The sequence below is a fragment of the Meriones unguiculatus genome, chromosome 2, assembly GCF_030254825.1.
Source record: "Meriones unguiculatus strain TT.TT164.6M chromosome 2, Bangor_MerUng_6.1, whole genome shotgun sequence".
Taxonomy (NCBI): Eukaryota; Metazoa; Chordata; class Mammalia; order Rodentia; family Muridae; genus Meriones; species Meriones unguiculatus.
The window spans coordinates 72218615-72239233 of record NC_083350.1 but is presented as its reverse complement, the minus strand read 5'-3'; the positions used below and the strand labels follow the sequence as shown (position 1 = coordinate 72239233).

Genomic DNA, 20619 nt, shown 5'->3' with positions numbered 1-20619 from the left:
TTCTGGAGACAGTCAAAGACCCTCAGACCTGGGGGCAGGACCAAAGGTCTTCCAGACTTCCGGAGGCCGTTGTGAGCCCGTGGGAGCTCGTGAGCAACCACTTCCGGCCGTTAGCACGTGGTTGTGGAGGACTCCTCAAAGGCCTTCGTGATGGCTTCTCGGTATGACAGGGCAATCACCGTCTTCTCCCCGGATGGACACCTTTTCCAAGTGGAGTATGCCCAGGAGGCGGTGAAGAAAGGCTCCACCGCGGTAAGCTGCTCCCGGGCTGCCCTGCTCCACCCCATCCCCATCCCCCCCAGAGCACTGGTTCTGCTGGGAGATGAGGCTCAGGTTGGCGGTGGAGGTAGAACTGGTAAATAGTCCAGCCTTTGTTTTAACGACAGCCACAGGCACTGTGACAGTGTGGTGCATGTCTGTAGTAAGTGAAAAAACGCCTAGAACTTTCTACCTCCGTGCTCATGGCCCATTCCTCGGGAATCCACTGACCCACAGTAAAGTTAACAGTCCTTTCACTTTCTTCTTTTTGATATTTATTTTTACTTTGTGTACATTGGTGTTTTGTCTGCATGTCTGAGGGGGGTCGGATCCTCTGGAACAGAAGTTTTAGACAGTTGTGAGCAGCCATGTGGTTGCTGGGAATTGAACCCGGGTCCTTCGGAAGGACAGACAATGCGCTTAACCACTGAGCCATCTCTCCAGCCCAACTTCTTTTCTTTTCAAAGTCATTGTTTAATAATGATAAAAATTAAAGCCTGTCTGGTCCCTCCCCCATTGCAGATCAAATCAAATAAAGACTTTGTTAGTACGAGGAACAGTTAGAAACCCTAATCCAAATGGCTTCATGAAAAGTAATTGTCTCAAATTTCATCCTCAGTATTTGGCAGCGTTTCAAAGGGCCCAACCCTCAAGAATCCTCACTTTTGTACTGCTCTGTGTGTGTGTGTTTTCAAGTAATATTGGAGATTTCATGAGATTCTACCCTTTTTTAGACTCATGAATCCACATTTCCTAAAAACTTTTAAATTCTCAGGGCAGCTGTTATACCGCTGCCAAACTTTAACTGCATTCAATAATCATCGTAATTTATGAAAAACTTAAAGGACAAAAGTGCCCCAGTGAAAGATCTATCACCCCCAGGCTTCTGAGCCCTAGTCTATGAATACAGAATATGATTTTTTTTTTTAAATCTCCCAAATTTCATGAGTATGTTTGTGTGTGTTTTGGAGATGGAGACAGTAGCTGTGAGAATACACAGAGCAGCTCAGACTGCAAGTCTCTACACTCTTCCCCTTTTGTACCAACCTGATAATGGAGAGAAGTCAGTTCGCTTTTATAATAAATCTAATAAATCTATCAAATGTAAAGTGGCAAAATAATTACAAAGAAGATCATTTTAAAAGTACGTTTCTGTTTAACTGCGCCCACTAGTTAAACCTTGTTAGAATTGAAAGTTTAAGGAAAGCATGGTGTTGTTAAAACCAAAAGGGTACCATTTTGATAAAAAACAAAAAGTTATATAGTCCCCAGCATGGTGTGTAGCATATGGTTAGAAAATAATGCCCAAGTTTTAGAGCCTTAAATAAAGGGAGTAATGTGAGAAGATGGGGGTGTAATAAGAAACCACATCGGCTCATTTAAAATGTTTTAGGAATGCTAGAGAACTGATTGATAGTTCCTTTGGAATGAGCTGTAAAATGGTACGGATATCAAAATACCTACAGTGGGCATTTTTAAAGATACAGAGGAAGGATGAGACTCTTACCTCAGGATCCTGAAATTATGATTTGCATCTTTTTATGGAGTTAATTCATGGTGCTTTCTTGAGGGTGCCATGACCTCTCACATAGAGTAAAGTTACGCTGCATTTGTTTATTAAAGTAGGCTGTTAAATATTATGTCTATAAACAGTAGCTATGATGAGTTGCAAGTAAGCTTGACTGATCAGTTTTGACCACTATGGAGATATGATACTACTTAGTAATATAAAAATTATATGGGCCATAATCAGAGAGCACAGGTGCTGCTTCCTGCTTGATAATTATCTAACAGCGTGAAATGCAGTAAGAAGGCTATTTTCTTTTTGATTCAGTTTCCTTTTCTATAAAGGCAAAATATGTTTGAATGGCATTTTGGAAAAGTACCACAGTCTTAGGAGAACGCGTGAATCACAGCGTTATCATAAAAAAAAAAAAGTTAAGATTTATTCTCATTCCTTGTCTTGCCCTTTCGCTGACCCCAAATTCTTACTGGGGCTATATTTTAGCTTATCAGATCTCAGCTCTGAAGTCTGACTTTCAAATATGGTCTAACAACTATTTCTTTAATTAAGGGTTAGATTCTTGATTTCACTAATAAAATGCCTCTGCCTCTGTGCAGGGAATAAGGGAAAACATTTTTTTTTCTTTCTTGTCAAGGTTTCTCTATGTAACCCTGGGTGTCCTGGAACTCGCTGTGTAGATCAGGCTGCCCTCGAACTCAGAGATTCCCCTGCCTCTGCCTCCTGAGTGCTGGGGATTAAAGGCATTGTCACACCACCTGCATTTTATTTTTGATTAGTGTTTTCTGTTTCTTGGTGTTGGAAATCAGACCCAGGCCAGGCACATGCAGTGTGTGTGCTCTTTTACTGGGCAGTATCTGCAGCCCTTGCTTAACTGTTAAGAGTCTCCACGCTTAGGCTGAGAACAGCTCAGTGGGTAAGATGTTTGCTGTGGAAGCATGAGGGCTGGAGTTCAGTCTTCAGAACCTGTGTTTAGATGAAACAGAGTAGTGGCACATGTTTTTAATCACAGCGGAATCAGGAGGGCTTCTGGAGCTCACTGGCCAGCCAGCCCAGCCTAATCAAACGGAAGTTGGGGAATATTTGTAAGCTCTCCTGTGAGCCCTGGGAAGCAAACATGGGTTCCCTGCAAGAGCAACAATAAATGTTTTTAACTACTAAGCCATCTTTTGGTCCTAGTTTCTTTCTTTGTCCTTTTTTTTTAATTTTAAAGATTTGTTTGTTTTGTTTGTATGTATGAGTGTATGTACCTTCATAAGTTTATGTGCACCATGTGTGTGCTGATATCTTCAGAGGCTAGAAGAGCGCATAAGATCCTCTGGAGCTAGAGTTAAGAGGCAGTTGTAAGCTACCTGATGTGGGTGCTTGGAATCAAGCCTTGTCCTCTATGAGAGCAATAAGCGCTCTTGACTGCTTAGCCATGTCTCCAGCCCCTAGTAGCAGTATTTTTTGTAGTAAAATAAACATCAAAACAGGTCCTGATTCATAAGTATTAAAGAAGTAATACATGTAACGATGTAGCTCACATAAAGGAATAGATTGTATCTGTTATTATTTATAATTCTTTTCTTTTTTGATAAACTTTTGTCTATGGTCCCTCCAGCATGTCAATTTTGGACCTTTAAAAAAAACTTACAAATGCTAACCTGGACTGTAAAATGGACTGTAGTGGGTGGCTCACTGTGAAAGCAGTGGGCTCAGTCCCAGTTCTCAAAGAATTTAGTGTCTACAAAGAAATTTAGAGGATTAAGAAAATAGTTCTAGATGGGAATAGCAGCACACCACGGTAAATCCAACAGAAACTGAAAGATTGCAGGTTCCAGGACAGGCAGGCCTAGGTAGGGAGACCCTGTACTACAAAAGAAAAAGTCCTTACAAGGCCTAAATGAGCATTATAATAGAGAAGGTATAAGATGCTACAGAAATTGCAATCATAAGAGAAACTCTCCTTAGAAAGCCTTTTAAGAAACCACTGGAAAGATGGAAAGTAGCCAAGTGAGGAGGTGGAAAGCAAAAGAAGGAAGAATAATTTAGACAAAGGAAATGTCATATGGGAAGATAAGGCACACAAGACAGCTATATTGTAGAGCAGAAAGAAGGGATGAAGGGATGAAGCTAGAAACCAAGGCAAACACCAGAGTACCTTTAAACTATTACAGTGAAAATAGCCTTGATCCAAAAGGAATTGGGTGTGAATCTTGACACCTTTTGAGGTTACTGCCATTTTCTTCTCAAAACAGACTACTCTTGATCATGGGACTTAGTCCACCACTAGAGATACTGGTAACTTCCTTCTCTGGGGGATCTGATGATATATGAGACCCAAGATGCTGCTGAGGGTTTGTTTCCGTCGAGACATGCCTTTGTGCTCTAGAACAGGGCAAATGTTAAAGTTTTTGGATCCTTTTGTCCCAGGTCTCTCTGCTGTCCAAGTTTGCTTAGTGAGAAACTGCTCCTACCTATACAAAATTGGAAGGAAAAGGATGCTGGCTGAGATACATCCCCTCCCTCCATTCCTCCCTTTTCTCTTCCACTCTTTCTTCCCTTCTTCCCTTTTCCTCTCCTTCCTGTATCCTTTCCAGAAATTTCCCTGGCTACATGTAAACATCAGATAGCATGAAATCATAACTAAACTCTTAAAGATCATGCCTGTGATAATAGTATCAATAAAAACTGTTGCTGGTGTTTGCTAGGGTTGGAACAAAAATGGTAATAAAGCAGATTCCAGAGAATCATGTCATAATTATCTCTTTGGTGCTAGCCAGGAAGGAGGAAGAATGTAAGATGATGCCTCATTTCTGAGTTCAGAAACAGTTTTCTTGAATGTGAAACACGAATTTTGAGTGAGATTATAACCAACTTGGTGAAATTGAGGTGGTTCTGAAATCCTGTAATTCTCACCTTCTAGTGTTCATTCTGAGTGTAGTGGCCTCTTGGATGAAAGACGCTAATGATTTACTTCTAATGAATGAAATAGAAGGGATGGAATGTCATCTGGATATTAGAAAGAGATGGTTCCTTTTGTTCATTTTTCCTTGCCCTCTCTTGCTTTTTGTTGCTCCCTCTGTGGAGCCCATTGGCCATATTGTAAGTGGCTCTACACAGAGGCCTGTATTGCATAAGAAAAAACTCAGAGGGGCAGCTGTTCAAATACAGTACAGAGAATGATGGCCTTTGAGCAGGAGGATTGTAAGTTCAAGGCCAGCCTAGGCCACATAGCAAGGCCTGTGTCAAAAAACAAAATCTAGTATACCACCGATATACATGTTTAAAGTGCAGAAGATAGATCTTGGCTAGAGATCATAGTAATTTTGAAGTATATTATTTTTTTAATTTTAAGATTTGTTTATTTTATGTATATGAATTGCTCTGAACACCTGCACACCGGAAAGGGGCATCAGACCCCAGTCTAGATGGTTCTGAGCCACTACATGGTTGCTGAGAATTGAACTCAGGACATCTGGAAGATGAGACAGTGCTCTTAACCACTGAGCCATCTCTTTAGCCCTTGAAGTATATTCTTTCTTTCTTATTCTTAAAACGTCTTTGAAAGTTAGGTTAGACAAGTACTTCTGTTTGAAAGAAATCTTAGTCTCTGTCCCAGGCTGTCCTAGAAACTGTAGCATCTTCCTGCTTCTACTTCCTGATGTTGGCTTTGTAGGTGACTGCCAGAGAGAATACCTGGAACTGAGCCTTGAGCTCTGTGGAGCCACCTTGCTCAGACTCTAGTAGGCAGCTCAGTGTCCAAGTGGGTTTCCTAGTAAGGGGAACAGGGGCTGTCTCTGACATGAACTCAGTGGCTGGCTCTTTGATCTCATCCCCCCGGGGGGGGGGGAGTGGAAGCAGCCTTACCAGGCCACAGAGGAAGACAATGCTGCCACTCCTTGATGAGACCTGATAGGCTAGCGTCAGATGTAAGGGCAGGAGGACCTCCCCTATCAGTGGACTTGGGGAGGGGCATGGGAAGAGAAGAGGGAGGGAGGGCAGGATTGGGAGGGGACAAGGGAGGGGCCTACAGCTGGGATACAAAGTGAATAAATTGTAATAAATTAAAAAATTAATTAAAAGAGAGAGAGTACCAGACACTGAGCCTGTGTTCCGAGCACAAGCCTAGTGGAGAAAAACAGCATTTCAAATGTATGGCAACCTAGTTCCTTTTGAACATTGCAGGGGGGAAAACTGGCAGAAGAGATGGCTCAGTAGTTAGGAGTATTGGCTTTTCTTCAAGAAGACCCTGGTTTGAATCAGTGCTCACATGGTTGATCACTACCACTTACAACTCCAGTTCCAGGGAATTTGATCCCCTTTTCTGGTCTCCATGGCCACCAGGGATGCATGTTGTACATAAACAAAAATATCTTTAAAAAATCCAATGATCCAAACTGAGAAGCATGAAGCATGAAACACCAAAGCATCATGTCTCCTCAGAAATTATTAATCTCAATAATGTACTCAATGAGAGTGAATGAGATGAAATCTCTGACAAAAAAATTCAAAAGCATATTTGAAAAAAATCAGAAGAATGCAAACTCCTGCATGAATTAAAACACACACACATACACCACACATACCACACACACACAAGCAGCAACTGGAGAGAATAATGAAGTAAAAATAAGATATGAAGGTAGAATTCAATAAAGAGAAATAGTGAAAAGAAATACAAATTAGAATATTGCAAGTGAAATAATCAAAATGTCTAATGAGGTCCATGGACCCCTCATCTATAAGAAAGATCAAGGTAGGACAGAGTATTTGGGCATAAAGGTACTTAGAACAATTTGAATATTCAGACAGTGACAAAGATAATAAAACATTGTAGACTGTCTGTTTAGAGTTTCTGCTGCCCAGCGCTCAACAAATAGAGATGAGAAGTTAAGACCATCCTCAGCTACTACTAGTAATTTTGAGACCCAGTGTGGACAGCGTGATGCTCTGCCTCAGTTTTTTTTTTTTTTTTTGTGAAGTGAAGAAACAAAATGTGTTATTTACTTTTCTGTTGCTTTATAAAATACTAACCTAGGCAACTTATGGAAGAAAGTGTTTATTTCAGCTTATAATTCCAAAAAATAAGAGTTCATCACAGTAGGGAGGCATAATGGCAAACAACAGGCATGGCAGCAGGAAGCTCAGAGTACAGACCTTCAGACCATAAGCATGAAGATGAACTAGAGTGGGGCCAGGTGTGAACTCCCAAAGCCCACCTCCAGTGACGTACTTCCTCTAGCAAGGGTGCACCTCCTCAACCTCTCCAAATAGTGCTACCCACTAGAGACCCGACCTTCAACTGCCCAAGCCTTTGGGAGCATTCCTCACTCAATTCACAGAAGGGGATGAGGTATGGAGAATATCTTCAGTGTAGATTAAATACTTGTATGCAAATGTCCAAAGTGATAAAATAACATGCCAGCGAAATTCAGAAAATTATTGGGAAATCTTAAATGTAGTTGTACACAACTTGCCAAAATTAAACCATGATACATACGTGTGTGTATGATTGTCACCTCTCCTCCAGCTCCTCTTAATCCTGTTCCCTAACCACCCAACTTTCTGTCTTTTTTTTTTTTTTTCAGTCCACTTGAGTCCAACTTGCTCATATGCTCTTGGGTGTCTGGTCACCCCCATTCCAGAGCATTGTGGTCCTCTCAGGGGTCACATCCTTAAAAAAAACCGACTTTCCCTTTCCCAGGAGCTATCAGCTGCCAATCATCACTTAAGTAGGAGAGGGCTTTGTGCTCACCTCCCCTCTCCAAGCTAGGACTCTGTTTGGCTTGAGCCTGCATAGGCTTTGTGCATGCTACCACAACCACTGTTGACATATATACATATATAATATGTATATGTATGTATATATATGTATACATACATATATGTATACACACATATGTATCATGGCTTAATTTTGGCAAGTTGTGTACAACTACATTTAAGATTTTCTAATTACACACACACACATACACACACACCCCACACATACATATATAGCCTGGCAGTTATCTGGGCCAAGAACCTGTAGCTAGTTAGGTTATAGGTCCTACGGGAGAAGCTACTGCTATTTTGTTAAATGGACATTATTTTTAAATTAAATTTTAATTTTTTATGTTACAGTTTATTCACTTTGTATCCCAGCTGTAGCCCTCTCCCTCATTCCCTTCCAAGCCCTCCCTTTCTCCCTCATTTCCTCCCATGCCCCTCCCCAAGTCCACTGATAGGGAAGTTCTCCTCCCCTTCCATCTGACCCTAGCCTATCATTTCTCATCAGGGCTGGCTGCATTGTCGTCCTCTGTGGCCTGGCAAGGCTGCTTCCCCCCAGGGGGCTGGTGGTCAAAGAGCCCACCACTGAGTTCATGTCAGAGACAGTCCCTGTTCCCCTTAGTAAGGAACCCATTTGGATACTGAGCTGTAAATGGACATATTATTAAAACAACTCCTAATGGCTTATTGTTGTATCCATAGATTAATGTATCTCTCAACCCCGAAAGGAGAAGCTTCTTTTGGTAGTTCATGGTAATTAACACAGAAACTCACAATTGGTCAAGGTGCAGAGAATTAGATACAGTGTGAATGCTCAGCCCTAAGTGGAGCTAGTATGTCACACTCCCAAGGGTTGGAAGTTGTGGAAGAGGTGAAGGGAAGATCGCAAGCAAGCGTCAGAGATGGCCGATGATGTCAAGTAAATAAGGTTTTATGGAAATAAGGCAGTTATACATGAGAAGTCAACAGTGGTTGTGGTAGCATGCACAAAGCTTATGCAGGCTCAAGCCAAACAGAGTCCTAGCTTGGAGAGGGGAGGTGACTACTTAGTGATGATTGGCAGCTGATAGCTCCTGGGAAAGGGAAAATCGGTTTTCTTTAAGGATGTGACCCCTGAGAGAACCACAATCCTCTGGGGTGGGAGTGACCAGACACCCAAGAGCATATGAGCAAGCTGGACTCAAGTGGACTGAAAAAAAAAAAAAAGACAGAAAGTTGGGTGGTTAGGGAAACAGGATTAAGAGGAGCTGGAGGAGAGGTGACAATCAAAGTGCATTATTTAAAGTTCTCAAAGAACAAATATAAAGTGATCAAGAAAGAAAATAAATGGAGTCAAGGACAAAAATCAAGTGATTATTTTTTCAGTAAACAGAAAAGGCTTTTGACAAAATCTACTATGATAAAAAGTCCTGACAAGACTAGAAACAGAGGAATATCTTTGAACATGAAAAGGAGTATATATGTCAAACCTGGAACCTCATACTAAATGGTGAACAATTCAAATCAGGAACAAAACAAATGTATCTATTTTTATTCAGTACAGTGCTTCAAGTCTTAGCTAGGGTAGTAAGATAAGAAAATGAAATAAAAGGCATTTTGCATCCTCATTCAAGAGGCAGAGGACAGGCCTGCAAGATGACTCTCTGGGGAAAGGTGCTTGCTGCCATGCCTGACACCCTGGGTCTAACCCCCAGCAACCAAGTGCTTCTGGGGAAGAACTGAGTCCTAAAGGCTGTCCTCTGATTGAACCAGACACTTGCCATTTTACCTAGGCTGGCTGGCAAGGCAGCTTGTTTTGGGGATCCACCTTTCTTTGTCTCCCAGGGGCTATTGACACTCATAGACATGCCTGGCATTTTATATAGATGCTGTCTTCATTCTCATACAGCAAGTTTCTTACAAAGAGTCATCTCCTAGTCCCAGCCTTCAGGCCTACTTCATCAGTATTGGTTCTGCCACTAAAAGGAGTTTGCTTGCATCTTCTTTTGTTCTCCCTAAAGTTATTGTATATTTAGGTATCATTTTCATGCACTACTGATTTTCCTTGTAATTTCTACCTATTCGTCCTACTTGCCTTGAGGCTGGGGACTAGGCATCCAGTTAGCCAGTACCTGAGTATCCAATTTCCTAGATGGCTCCTCTTTTCTTTTTATTAAGAGAAATTCTTTAACTGTTTGTCATATGTTAGGATAATTAACCAATTTTAACTTTAAATTTACTTTTTTAAATGTCTTTATAGGTTGGAATTCGAGGAACTAATATAGTTGTGCTTGGGGTAGAAAAAAAATCAGTGGCCAAGCTTCAGGATGAAAGAACTGTGAGGAAAATCTGTGCCCTTGATGACCATGTCTGCATGGCTTTTGCAGGTACGTACAGAATCCTAGTGGTATGTGTGGTATTTTCATTAGGTAGAGTGAGATAACACAATTGTCCCATCACCATAGTTTCACTTCATTTACATATGCTGATATGTAGTCATACCCAATTTTTTCTTAAATACAAAGTGTCACCTATATGTAAAAGCCACATATAGGTGGCTATTACCGGGATTTTTAGAATAATGATCTTTAATAAGAAAGATGGATTTCTCCTTACGTGTAGTTTATAGAACTTACCATTTATAGACGATATAGGATTTTGGAGAGTCAATCTATTTATTTGTATTTGTATCATACGCATGTGTGTGGGTAGGGCAGATGCCTGCAGAGGCCAGAAGAGGGTGTCAGGTACCCTGCAGTGGGAGCTGTGATCCATCCTGACAGTGGATGCAGGTAGCTGAGCTTGGTGCTCTGCAGGAGTCTGGTGCACCATCTCTCCCCAGTTTGAGAGAGGTAGGAAAGGGAGGTAGGGAGAGAGCTGTGTGTGCTGTGCTACAGATGTCTGAGTCTCAATTTCTTTTTTTCTTTGTTGTTTTTTGCTGTTGTTGTTTTGTTTGTTTGTTTTTGAGACAGGGTTTCTCTGTGTAGCCTTGTGGTTTAGATAAGATTGGCCCCAATAGGCTCATGTGTTTGAATGCTTGGTCCTCAGAGAGTGACACTGCTTGAGGATGATGAGGTGTGACTTTGTAGGAGGAAGTGTGTCACTGGGGGCAGGCTTTAAGGTTTCAAATGTTCAAGGCAGGCCCAGTGTCTCTCTCTCTCTGGCTACCTATGGATCTCAGCTACTGTTCCATTACCATGACTGCCTACATGCTGCTCTCCCCGTCATGACGATAATCGACTACAGCTCTGAAACCGTAAGCAAGTCCGCAGTGTAAATACTGTCTTTTATAAAAGTTGCTGTGGTCATGGTGTCTTTACACAGCAATAGAATACTAAGACTGTACAGAATGTCTAATTATTTCTGAAATTAAATATATGTCTGTCATTTTGTTCTATGTATTTATATGAAGTTGCATTCTCAGCATTGATGGTTCTAAAATCAAAGTATTGGTCAACTCTGAAAAAGGCTGAAGCTGCTAAATGGCCGAGTGTATCAATTGTTCAGCCAATATTTAATTGTTTATGAGAAAATAAACAAAATAGCTATCTCAGAAGTCTGCAAATTTTCTTTCTTTTAATGATGAAATTACATGCATACCAAAGAATTATTGTCAGAAATGTTTGGTTTTTATACTTGTTTTATATATCTTACATCTGGGTCATGTAAAAATTTCCCTGCTAAAAAGGGGTCATAAGTGGAAAAAGTTTCAAGAAGCCTTATACCAGGCAAACAGTCACCATTGCGCTACCCTAAGCCCAGAAATTGTGTGTGGGTTGGGTTGGTATGTAGGTGCCTGTGGTTGTGCAGGGCATGCTTGTGGTTGTGCATGCACATGTATTTGCATGTATGTGGAAGCCAGAGGTCAATGTTGAACATCTTCTTTTATTGCTTTTCTATCATATCTTTTATGCCTTTGATCCTAGCATTCTGGATGCAAAGGCTTGAGGCCAGCCTGGTCTACTTGATGAGTTCCAGAATAGCCAGGGCTCTGGAGATCAGCTTGTGTGTGCTTCCTCCAGCACTGGGGTTACAGAGATGGCTGCCTGTGTCTAGCTTTATGTGGGTACAAAGGGTCTTAACTCAGATCCTTAGCCTTATGCTACAGGTTCACTGCAGCTGAGCCATCCTGGAGTATTTTGTTAAGTTTTATAGGTAAAGAGTCACCAGAAGTTTCTACGAAAGACAGGGAATTCTTAAATTTCCACAATTTTTCCTCTATATTAGATAGGCTAATATAGAACTGGTGAGATCTCTGTGGCTTTATATGCATTATATGCATTCATTTACATGTGCATGTAATGTTGACTAGTGATGTATTATATGAATGCCCCACCTTTGTTAGTGGGTTGGCCAATGAGGGATATTCGGGCCATTTCCAGTTTTCGTCCATTGCAAATAAAGTATGGACATTTGTGTCACGCGTTTGTGGGAACAGAGTTCACGTCTCCAGACTAGATGCTGTGAGTACTTGGCTGTCCTTACCAAACGTTTACATTCCTGATGTTCCACCGCACTCAAGGCCCGACTCCTCCATTGCTGCAAGGTGGCTCACGTTGATCCCTTTCTCCTTCTAACGTGTTGGCCACTTTCTGTTTCTATAATTTTGACTGGTCTGTTTCTATAATTTTGACTGGATCTCAGAATCTTGTATGAATGAACTCGCAGGTGGAGCCCTTTGTGATGGCCCTTGTCTATCCAGCATGGTAGCTGGAAGTGTCAGTAGCTGCTTCCCCCTTTATTGCTGGGTAGCGTTGCATGCTGTGGGTGTGCCGCTATTATTACCCAGTCGCCTGCTTATCTTTGGCATCTTCTAGTTCTTGCTCTTTACAGAGAAAGTGTGACTATCTTAGGGTAGGTGCTTTTGGGAATATGCAGTTTTATTTCTCTATAATAGATGTAGTGCAGTTGTTGGATTACATGGTAGTACATCTTTAGTGTTGTAAGAGTGGCTGTATTGTTTTACATTCCCACAGTCACGTGTGAGTGAGTCAGTTTTTCTACGTACCTACCCAGTAGCATTTGATTTTGTTGCAATTTTTTGATCATTCTTTTAAAAACCCAGTGACTTCTGACTGTGTATTAAACTTCTGTTTCCTCAAGGCTGCTAATAGTGAACATATTTTCTTGTGCATACTTGCCTTTCTACATCGAATAAAATATGTTACTGCATCCTGCAAAACTTGGTACCTTAACCTGACTGGATCTAGGAAGGGAATGAAGAAAGGACAAACTTGCAGACACATGTACAGGGAAGCTGGGGTCAGGTGCTGTGTTGGAGAGCCGCATTAACTACTGCAACAACCTGGACCCTCCGCACTTTCATTACCTACAGCTAGTCTTGGTAGGAGGTGTCTATAGGGAATAGTCTCAAGTTGTGATTATCTGGAGGAAGATGCAGGTGGGAGACTTTGCACACACTAGCCAATTGTTCTGAACACTCCCACTTGGATACCCTGCCAACACTTGTACTTGGACCTGAGGAAGGCCTTCTCATCACTCTGGATCTGACCTTGGAGGAAGGCCTTCTCATCACTCTGGATCTGACCTTGGAGGAAGGCCTTCTCATCACTCTGGATCTGACCTTGGAGGAAGGCCTTCTCATCACTCTGGATCTGACCTTGGAGGAAGGCCTTCTCATCACTCTGGATCTGACCTTGGAGGAAGGCTTTCTCATCACTCTGGATCTGACCTTGGAGGAAGGCCTTCTCATCACTCTGGATCTGACCTTGGAGGAAGGCTTTCTCATCACTCTGGATCTGACCTTGGAGGAAGGCTTTACCAATTTCCATAGGACTGAGGCATGGATCCTTGACATAGCCATGCAGTCACTCAGAATTCCAACTTCCGAGGCTCCCCGCAGCATGTTTCATCTGTTTTATTGTTGGTTGGTTGGTTAGTTGGTTGGTTGGTTGGTTTAGTTTGGCTTGTTGGTTTTTTTAGTTTCTAATTGTGTTTTTTTTTTTAAACGGGGATTTTATATTGACACTTAATATACTTATTCAGCAAAGAACTTTTTATTCCACTATGCTTTGTTATTGTCACAAAATAATTCTTGACCAATCTGAAAGATTGAAATCATATTTAGTATCTTTTCTGCTTTAAAAGGAATGACCAGAAATCAACAGCTGAAAGCAAACTTAAAATACACAAATGTATATCAATTAAACAATATACTCTAAACCACCATGGATATATATAAATAAATGTATGACTAGCCACCATAAGTGAAATTAGTAAATAAGAGAAATAAAAGGGGCATCTACAGCATCAAAATTTATGGGCTGTAATTAAAAACAGTGCTAAGAAGAAAGGTGAAGTACATGCTTAAGAAATCTTTTTATCAGCAGCAACTCTACACAGAAAACAGAACAGAATAACTCCAAAGCCACCATCACACCTGAGATAAAAAGAACAGAAAGATAAAAGAAAACTAAAACAAAAATTTATTTTTAAAAAGGTAAAAAAAAAAATTCAGAAACGAGCTATATCAACTAAGTAAAACTATCGGTTAAAAGGAGAAATGAAAATGGGTCATTGCTTCCACTCGCACAGAAATGCAAAGGATTTAAGATAATATGTGTACCATTATGTGCAAACAAAATTCTATGAAGCACACAAAATTACTTAGTCATTCAGTAAGACTCACCAGATATTGGAAGATGATTCTCTACTTCCATTAACAGGAACGAACACCAAAGGAAAACTAACTGGTTACAGCACTGATAGAGAAAAATGCATTTGGCATTATCCAGTATTCTTTCTTGGTTAAAAAGAAACAACAAATTAGAAATTTACCTCAACACAATTAAGCTATATGTGAAAAACTCACAGCTGATGTATTGATTCATTGATGAACAATTGAAGCTTCCCCTCTGTAATCAGGAACAGACAAGGATACCTGCTTTGTCACTGCTCTTCAACACAGTAATGCATGTTCTATCCAGAGTAATTAGTCAAGGAAAAGAAATAAAACACATCCCGACTGTAAAGGAAGAAAGGAAAATAATCTCTGATCACAGGTAACAGTCTAGTAGACGATCCTATGGATTCTACAAAGAATTGTTAGACGCACTGAGTTGAAATGGTATCTGGAATGAGGCAACAGATTGGAAAGTGTCTCTGTGACTCCAGGAGCGAAAATAGGAGTTGTAACCAACTTCATTCAGAAAAGAGAAAGGAAAAACAGCAGGAATCGTGAAGGGAGGCTGGAGAGCAAAGAGCAGCCAAGTGTGCAGGCGGGTAGGACACAGCCTGCTCTCAGCCCAGTCACAAGCAAGTCACGCAGTCCTGCTGAAATGGAGCCAGCACACTGTTTTCACAAGTTTTAAATGTAGTGGAAGGATTTGGTGTGACCCGGATACGTTTAGGCTGCCAGTACGGCAGTCAGTTGATTTTGCCGTGCTTGTGTCACAGACATCCATCCTCTGAGCCGTCCCCCTGGCACTGGCTCTATGTATTCGAATGCAAATATTTCTCAAGTTGTGGCTCATGCTCACCTTATAAAGACAGCACAGTCTCAAGTAGCTGATCTGAACTATTTCTACCTCATGAAACTTGAACCCAAGGGTAGTTTAGGCCATCTCCTGCTAGTCCTTTGTTTTTCATTACTAACTTCTGTACAGAGAGTTACTCTCTCTTCCTGAAATATCTGGCCAGAGTTGACACTCACAAACTCACCTGTGGCAGGGTGATTTTGAACAGTGGCATATTCAGACAGCTCTATTTTCTGCCGTTCTCCTGTTTTCAAGATGTGAAGATGAGCCAAGTATACATAGCAACAAGGTTTGACATGATGGAGAAGATAAATGCTTGTGATTGATAAAGAACAGCGGCTATGTGAGAAGTGCTGTTTCCGTGCAGTTTTGAGTACAGTCTAATAGATGTTAAAAGAGTAGTGAAAGAGGCCTGGAGATGGTTCAGCATTTAAGAACGTGTAATACTTTTGCAGAGGCTTGAGTTGGTTCCCAGCAACCATGCCCAGGTCAGCTCACAACTGCTGCAGATCCAACTCTAGAGGATCTGATCCATTTTCGTCCTCTTCAGGTAGCTGCATAGCTGCATTTACACACACAGACACACACTTGAAAATAAAATAAATCAGCCGGGCAGTGATAGTGCACGCCTTTAATCCCAGCACTTAGGGAGGCAGAGGCAGGTGTATTTCTATGAGTTCAAGGCCAGCCTGGTCTACAGAGAGAATTCCAGGACAGCCAAAGCTATTCAGAGAAATTCTTTCTCAAAAATTTGAAAGAAAAGAAAAAAAGAAAGAAACAAAGAAAATAAACCTTAAAAAAAAAAAAAAAAAGGAAAGTGGTAAAAGAAACAAAATGGCCATAGAAAAGTGATACCAGTGTAGTCCTTTTGTGAACACTTGAACTATTATTACATTGGTGAGATGTTGTACTAAGTCGCTGGCTTCAGCTAGAACACATACTCTCTCCTTATAGACATGCTGAGCATTAATCATGAGTTATTTGGATATTTTAGAAGCTCAATCAGAGGTCTGTCTGTCTTAATAGCTTTGATTTTCAAAGTTTTCATTTTGACAAAAAAAATTGAAAATTGATATATCACAGTTTTTTTTTAACAATTTGTTTAATTTTATTTTCTGTGCATTGGTACAAAGGTATTAGAATCCCTGGAACTGAAGTTGTAGACAATTGTGAGCTGCCATGTGGATGCTGGGAATTGAACCTGGGTCCTTTAAGGAAGAGCAGGCTGTGCTCTTAACCACTGAGCCATTTCTCCAGCCCCAATATATCACAGTTTTATTAAATGTAATTTGAGTACAATGCTTATATGCTTCAGGATAGAATATTGTTCTTGCTCTCATAAGGAAAAGATATCCAGCTTACAAATAGTATTTAAAGCAAACCGTTTACTATTTCCTTTACAAATGAAATGGGTGTTTGGAATTGAATCTTAAAAAGGAAATAAATCACAATCAAGGGACATGCTATTTCCTACTTTCTTCATCAAGGAATGATGCTATTAAAAGTAAAACCTTTGACAAGGTAAATATATCTTGAGAATGCATAGACTCTGAAGTTTTGACTGTCTTTACAGGCCTCACAGCTGATGCCAGAGTAGTAATCAACAGGGCACGGGTGGAGTGCCAGAGCCATAAGCTTACAGTGGAGGACCCAGTCACTGTGGAGTATATAACTCGCTTCATAGCGACACTAAAGCAGGTGAGCTGAGACTCTCAGCACAGTTCTTCAGCTTTCTGTTTTCCGCTGTCATTGGTCCTATCTTAGAAATACCACAGAAGCTCCAGGTATTGAATCTACTAAGTGTGTTAAGTTTCTTTTTCATTCTCAGAATTACCTCATGCACTTATTTAGGTAAAATTACCAGAAACCAAATCAGTTTTGATTCTTGGACTTCTTAATTTTTTTTTTAGAGAATGTCCAATTTTCAAATAACATTTTTTATACTTATGGAGACACAATAAAAATGTCATTCCCTAAAGTTTTCCAAAGCAATATTATGTCACCTGCAAACCAAAATACATCTGATCTTAGACTTACTGAATGCCAAGAGTAACAGTGGCATTCAGGGCTGATTTTTCACTTGCTGTGTGTGTACTTTGTATGTGGCACAGACTGTCCTTTTTGGGTACTCTTTCACAACTGTAATGTTGGAAACTGTTGGTAATTTGAAAATAGGCATCACTTCAGTTTCTTCTTCCTCTTCTTCTTCCTCTTCTTCCTCTTCTTCTTCCTCTTCTTCTTCCTCCTCTTCCTCCTCTTCCTCTTCTTCCTCTTCCTCTTCCTCTTCCTCTTCTTCTTCTCCTTCTTCTCCCCCCATAACATTATTCTGGTTTGCTCATGGCTTGTTTTTCTTTTTAAAACATATTATTAAATTAGGTTTTAAGTAAGGGGTTACTAGATTGAAGGTTATAATTGATTTTAAGGCTTTTGTTATATGTGCCAAACTGCTGTCTAGAAAGAGTGAACCCATTTTTATTGTGCAACTAACTATCCCAGAGGACTCATCAATGCTGAGTTTTCCATTTTTCTTTCTTTTGTAAATGAGTGTTGTGTAATGTAATAGTTGCTTTAATTTGTGTTTTACAATTAGTGAGATGGAATTTTCCCACATTGATTCGCTGTTTTCATTTCTACTTGTGCAAATTGTCCTTCAACAGGAACATTGTTGTTTTGCTTTTATCGCCTAACCTCCTTGAACAGGATGCTCCCTGTACAGATTTGTGTCAATTTCTGTTCTCTTTAAAAATATTTGTAATTATACTATTCCGGGTGCAGTGACAGTGACATGTATCACAATACAAGGACGGAGGACAGTCTGCAGGATTTGGTTCTCTTCCAGCAAGTGGGTCCTGGTGACAAAGCTCAGGTCAGGCTTGTCAGCAAGCGCCTTACCCACTGAGCCTCCTTACCAGGCCTACATGCCTTTTTTCAAATCTGTTTCTGAATTTAAGGACATTCATGTGAGTATATGCTATCTACTGAGCAAATTCTCCCACGTCAATCCTATCCCCACCCTTCCTTTTCTTACCCTGCTCCTGCTAATGCCTTCTCTTCCTCTGCAGTTTCACTGCTACTTTCATGTCATTTGTACATGCATGATTTTATGTGTCTATATATAATATAGAAACCAAAATACAAGAAAATATATACTTTTGTCTCTTTGAGACTGGAATAATTCACTTGATATGATTGCTTCCAGTTCCTTTCATTATCCTACAAAGACAGAATTCGGTGTTTCTTTGTGGTTAGAGCATTCTGTGGATGCAGACCTATTTTCTTCAGCCAGCCCTCTGTTAATGAGCAGTTTGGAAAGAGTAGTCTGTAAAAGCTGTAATTTTTAAGATTAAATCCTGGCTTTCCTCCCTCTTGCTGCCTTTAAGAAAGTATTCAGTTTGTTTTCCTTGCATTTCCTTATGTGAGAGTGAGCTTTAGAATGCCACCCTCATTGCTGGCTTGCACCGTTAGCTACTGTTGCAGGAAAGATACCCTGGTTCTACGTGGAGGGTTTTTTTATGGACACTTTGAAAATCCAAATACTAAAGTTTTGAGATGAATGACATATATCAAATAGCTGTTTTGGTTTTTAAAAGCTTGTTACTTCATTTTAGAAGGAATTCCAAAATTTTTGTATTGTTACTTTTGTATTTTGTTTTAATTTTCCCCGTTGTTAAAAAAGAATCTACCAAAAATCAAGACACAGAACAGCTCACATACAAGGTTCTTAAGTGTGTTTTTTAGGTCTCTTCTAGAGAAATCAAGGCCTTGTGAATAGACTATAGAAACACAGTTGTAAGACAGTGGCAATCAGTTCTAAGTCAGCCCGGGCCTCTGGGCCAGAGATAGCTCATGTATACCTTACATATTTAACTTGCTCATATTACCTTTTCACTAAAATGAAAAGATTAAACAACTAAAATAAAAAGGCCTTTCTTCTAAAATAATATGTAAATGCATCGACTTCATACCTTGGAGCAAACTAGAGTATTAAACCATACAGAGGAATCAACTATAACTCCTATTTTAAAAGAGGTCTTTATGTTCACAGCTTACTTGTTTGCACTCAAAATCAAACTTTGCTTGTAAAACATGTAATGTAATAAACTTGAAAACTGAGAGAATAGATCCCATATGTAGTTAAGACTTAAAGAAAGCCACTAAACAGCTGTCTCAAAGCTCAGAAGTATACAGAGCCACACCCACCCCGAGGTCTTACCTGTGTATTCAGTCCTTAGCTTTCCATCAGGGCTGCCTCTTCATAGACCCGTCTCAGTGAGAATGCCACTCACTCTGTGGAGCACAAATCCAGGAAGTTCCGAGTCACAAAAGTAATAAGAAATGTAGTTGGTTTCAGTGTTCCATTGTCTGTAGGGAAACATGTGCTTTTCTTCAGGAGAAACAAAAGATCCCTTTTCTTGGGACTGAAGGAGATGACACAAAGTACAGTGAGCCGGGCATATTTGATATCGATATACATCCAGTAGGAGCATTCCCTAACAAGAACTGCAGTGTCCCTCAGACAAACAATGATGTGCTTCCACAGTACAGCTTGTTAACCCAGCTTCCCTGACGAGCGAAGAAATGCCCAGTTCTCTTCTGCTCAGGGAGATTGCATGCTGTCTTAGTCATGGTTCTATTGCTGAGAAGAGTCTCCATGGCCATGGCAACTCTTACAAAAGAAAGCATTTAATGGGGGCTTGCTTACATTGTCATCATGGTGGGAAGCGTGGAGACATCCAGCCCAACACAGTGTTGCAGAAGATGCTGAGAGGCCCACATCCAGATGAGCAGAGCAGGAAGAGACGTACACAGAGTATGACTTAAGCATTTGAGTTCCCCAACTTTCATCCCAGTGACACACTTCCTCTAACAAGGTGACACCTCCCAGACGTCCTCAAATAGTGCCATTCCCTGATGACTATAACATAGTCAAATCAAATATATGAGCCTATGGGGACCATTTTTATTCAAATTATTACACATACATATTGGGTGGGCTGAAGAATGAACTCCATTTGTCATGAAAGTAGAAGAGGAAAGGAAGGCACCCAGTAAAAGGAGGGTAAGGAAGTAGGAGCACTGTAGAGGAAAGGAATGACTTAGACCAAAGTTGATGTCACACATGTATGAAAATGCCACATTAGTTTGTATGGCAACCTACACTTTTAATTTAAAAATTTGGAAATAAAAATGAGAAAAAAATAAATAAAAATAAAATTCATGGTTGCACACGCCTGTAATCCCAGCACTCGGGGAGGCAGAGGCAGTGGGATCTCAAGACCAGCCTGGTTTTCAAAGCAAGTCTAGGACAGCAAAGGGTACACAGAGAAACCCTGTGTTGAAAAAAACAAGGGAAATAATAAAAGTTGAGTAGGGCTCTTTTAAGAAAACCAAGATATGTAAGCAAATTTATGATTATATTTTATCGATTATATCCATGATTTCTTTAAAAGGTCATGAACAAACAGCAGTCAAGAAACACTAAAAATGTATACAACAAAAACAGAAAAGGAGGATCTGCAGAGCTGGCTCAGTGGTTAAGAGCACCTACTGCTCTTCCAGAGATTGGGAGTTTGGGTCCTAGCAGCTCATAACAACCTGTAACTCTAGCTC

General features: G+C 40.5%; 1 protein-coding gene across 1 annotated transcript in view; it reads left to right on the top strand.

The window, feature by feature from the left end:
• Positions 1-95: 95 nt before the first annotated feature.
• Positions 96-20619, top strand: part of Psma8 (proteasome 20S subunit alpha 8) — a 37370-nt gene continuing 16846 nt past the window's right edge. Inside the window, exons 1-3 of the mRNA XM_021639929.2 lie at positions 96-252; positions 9774-9900; positions 16583-16707. Coding sequence (XP_021495604.1) covers positions 151-252; positions 9774-9900; positions 16583-16707 — 354 coding nt within the window. The 5' untranslated portion in view covers positions 96-150. The remainder of the gene's footprint in view (positions 253-9773; positions 9901-16582; positions 16708-20619) is intronic.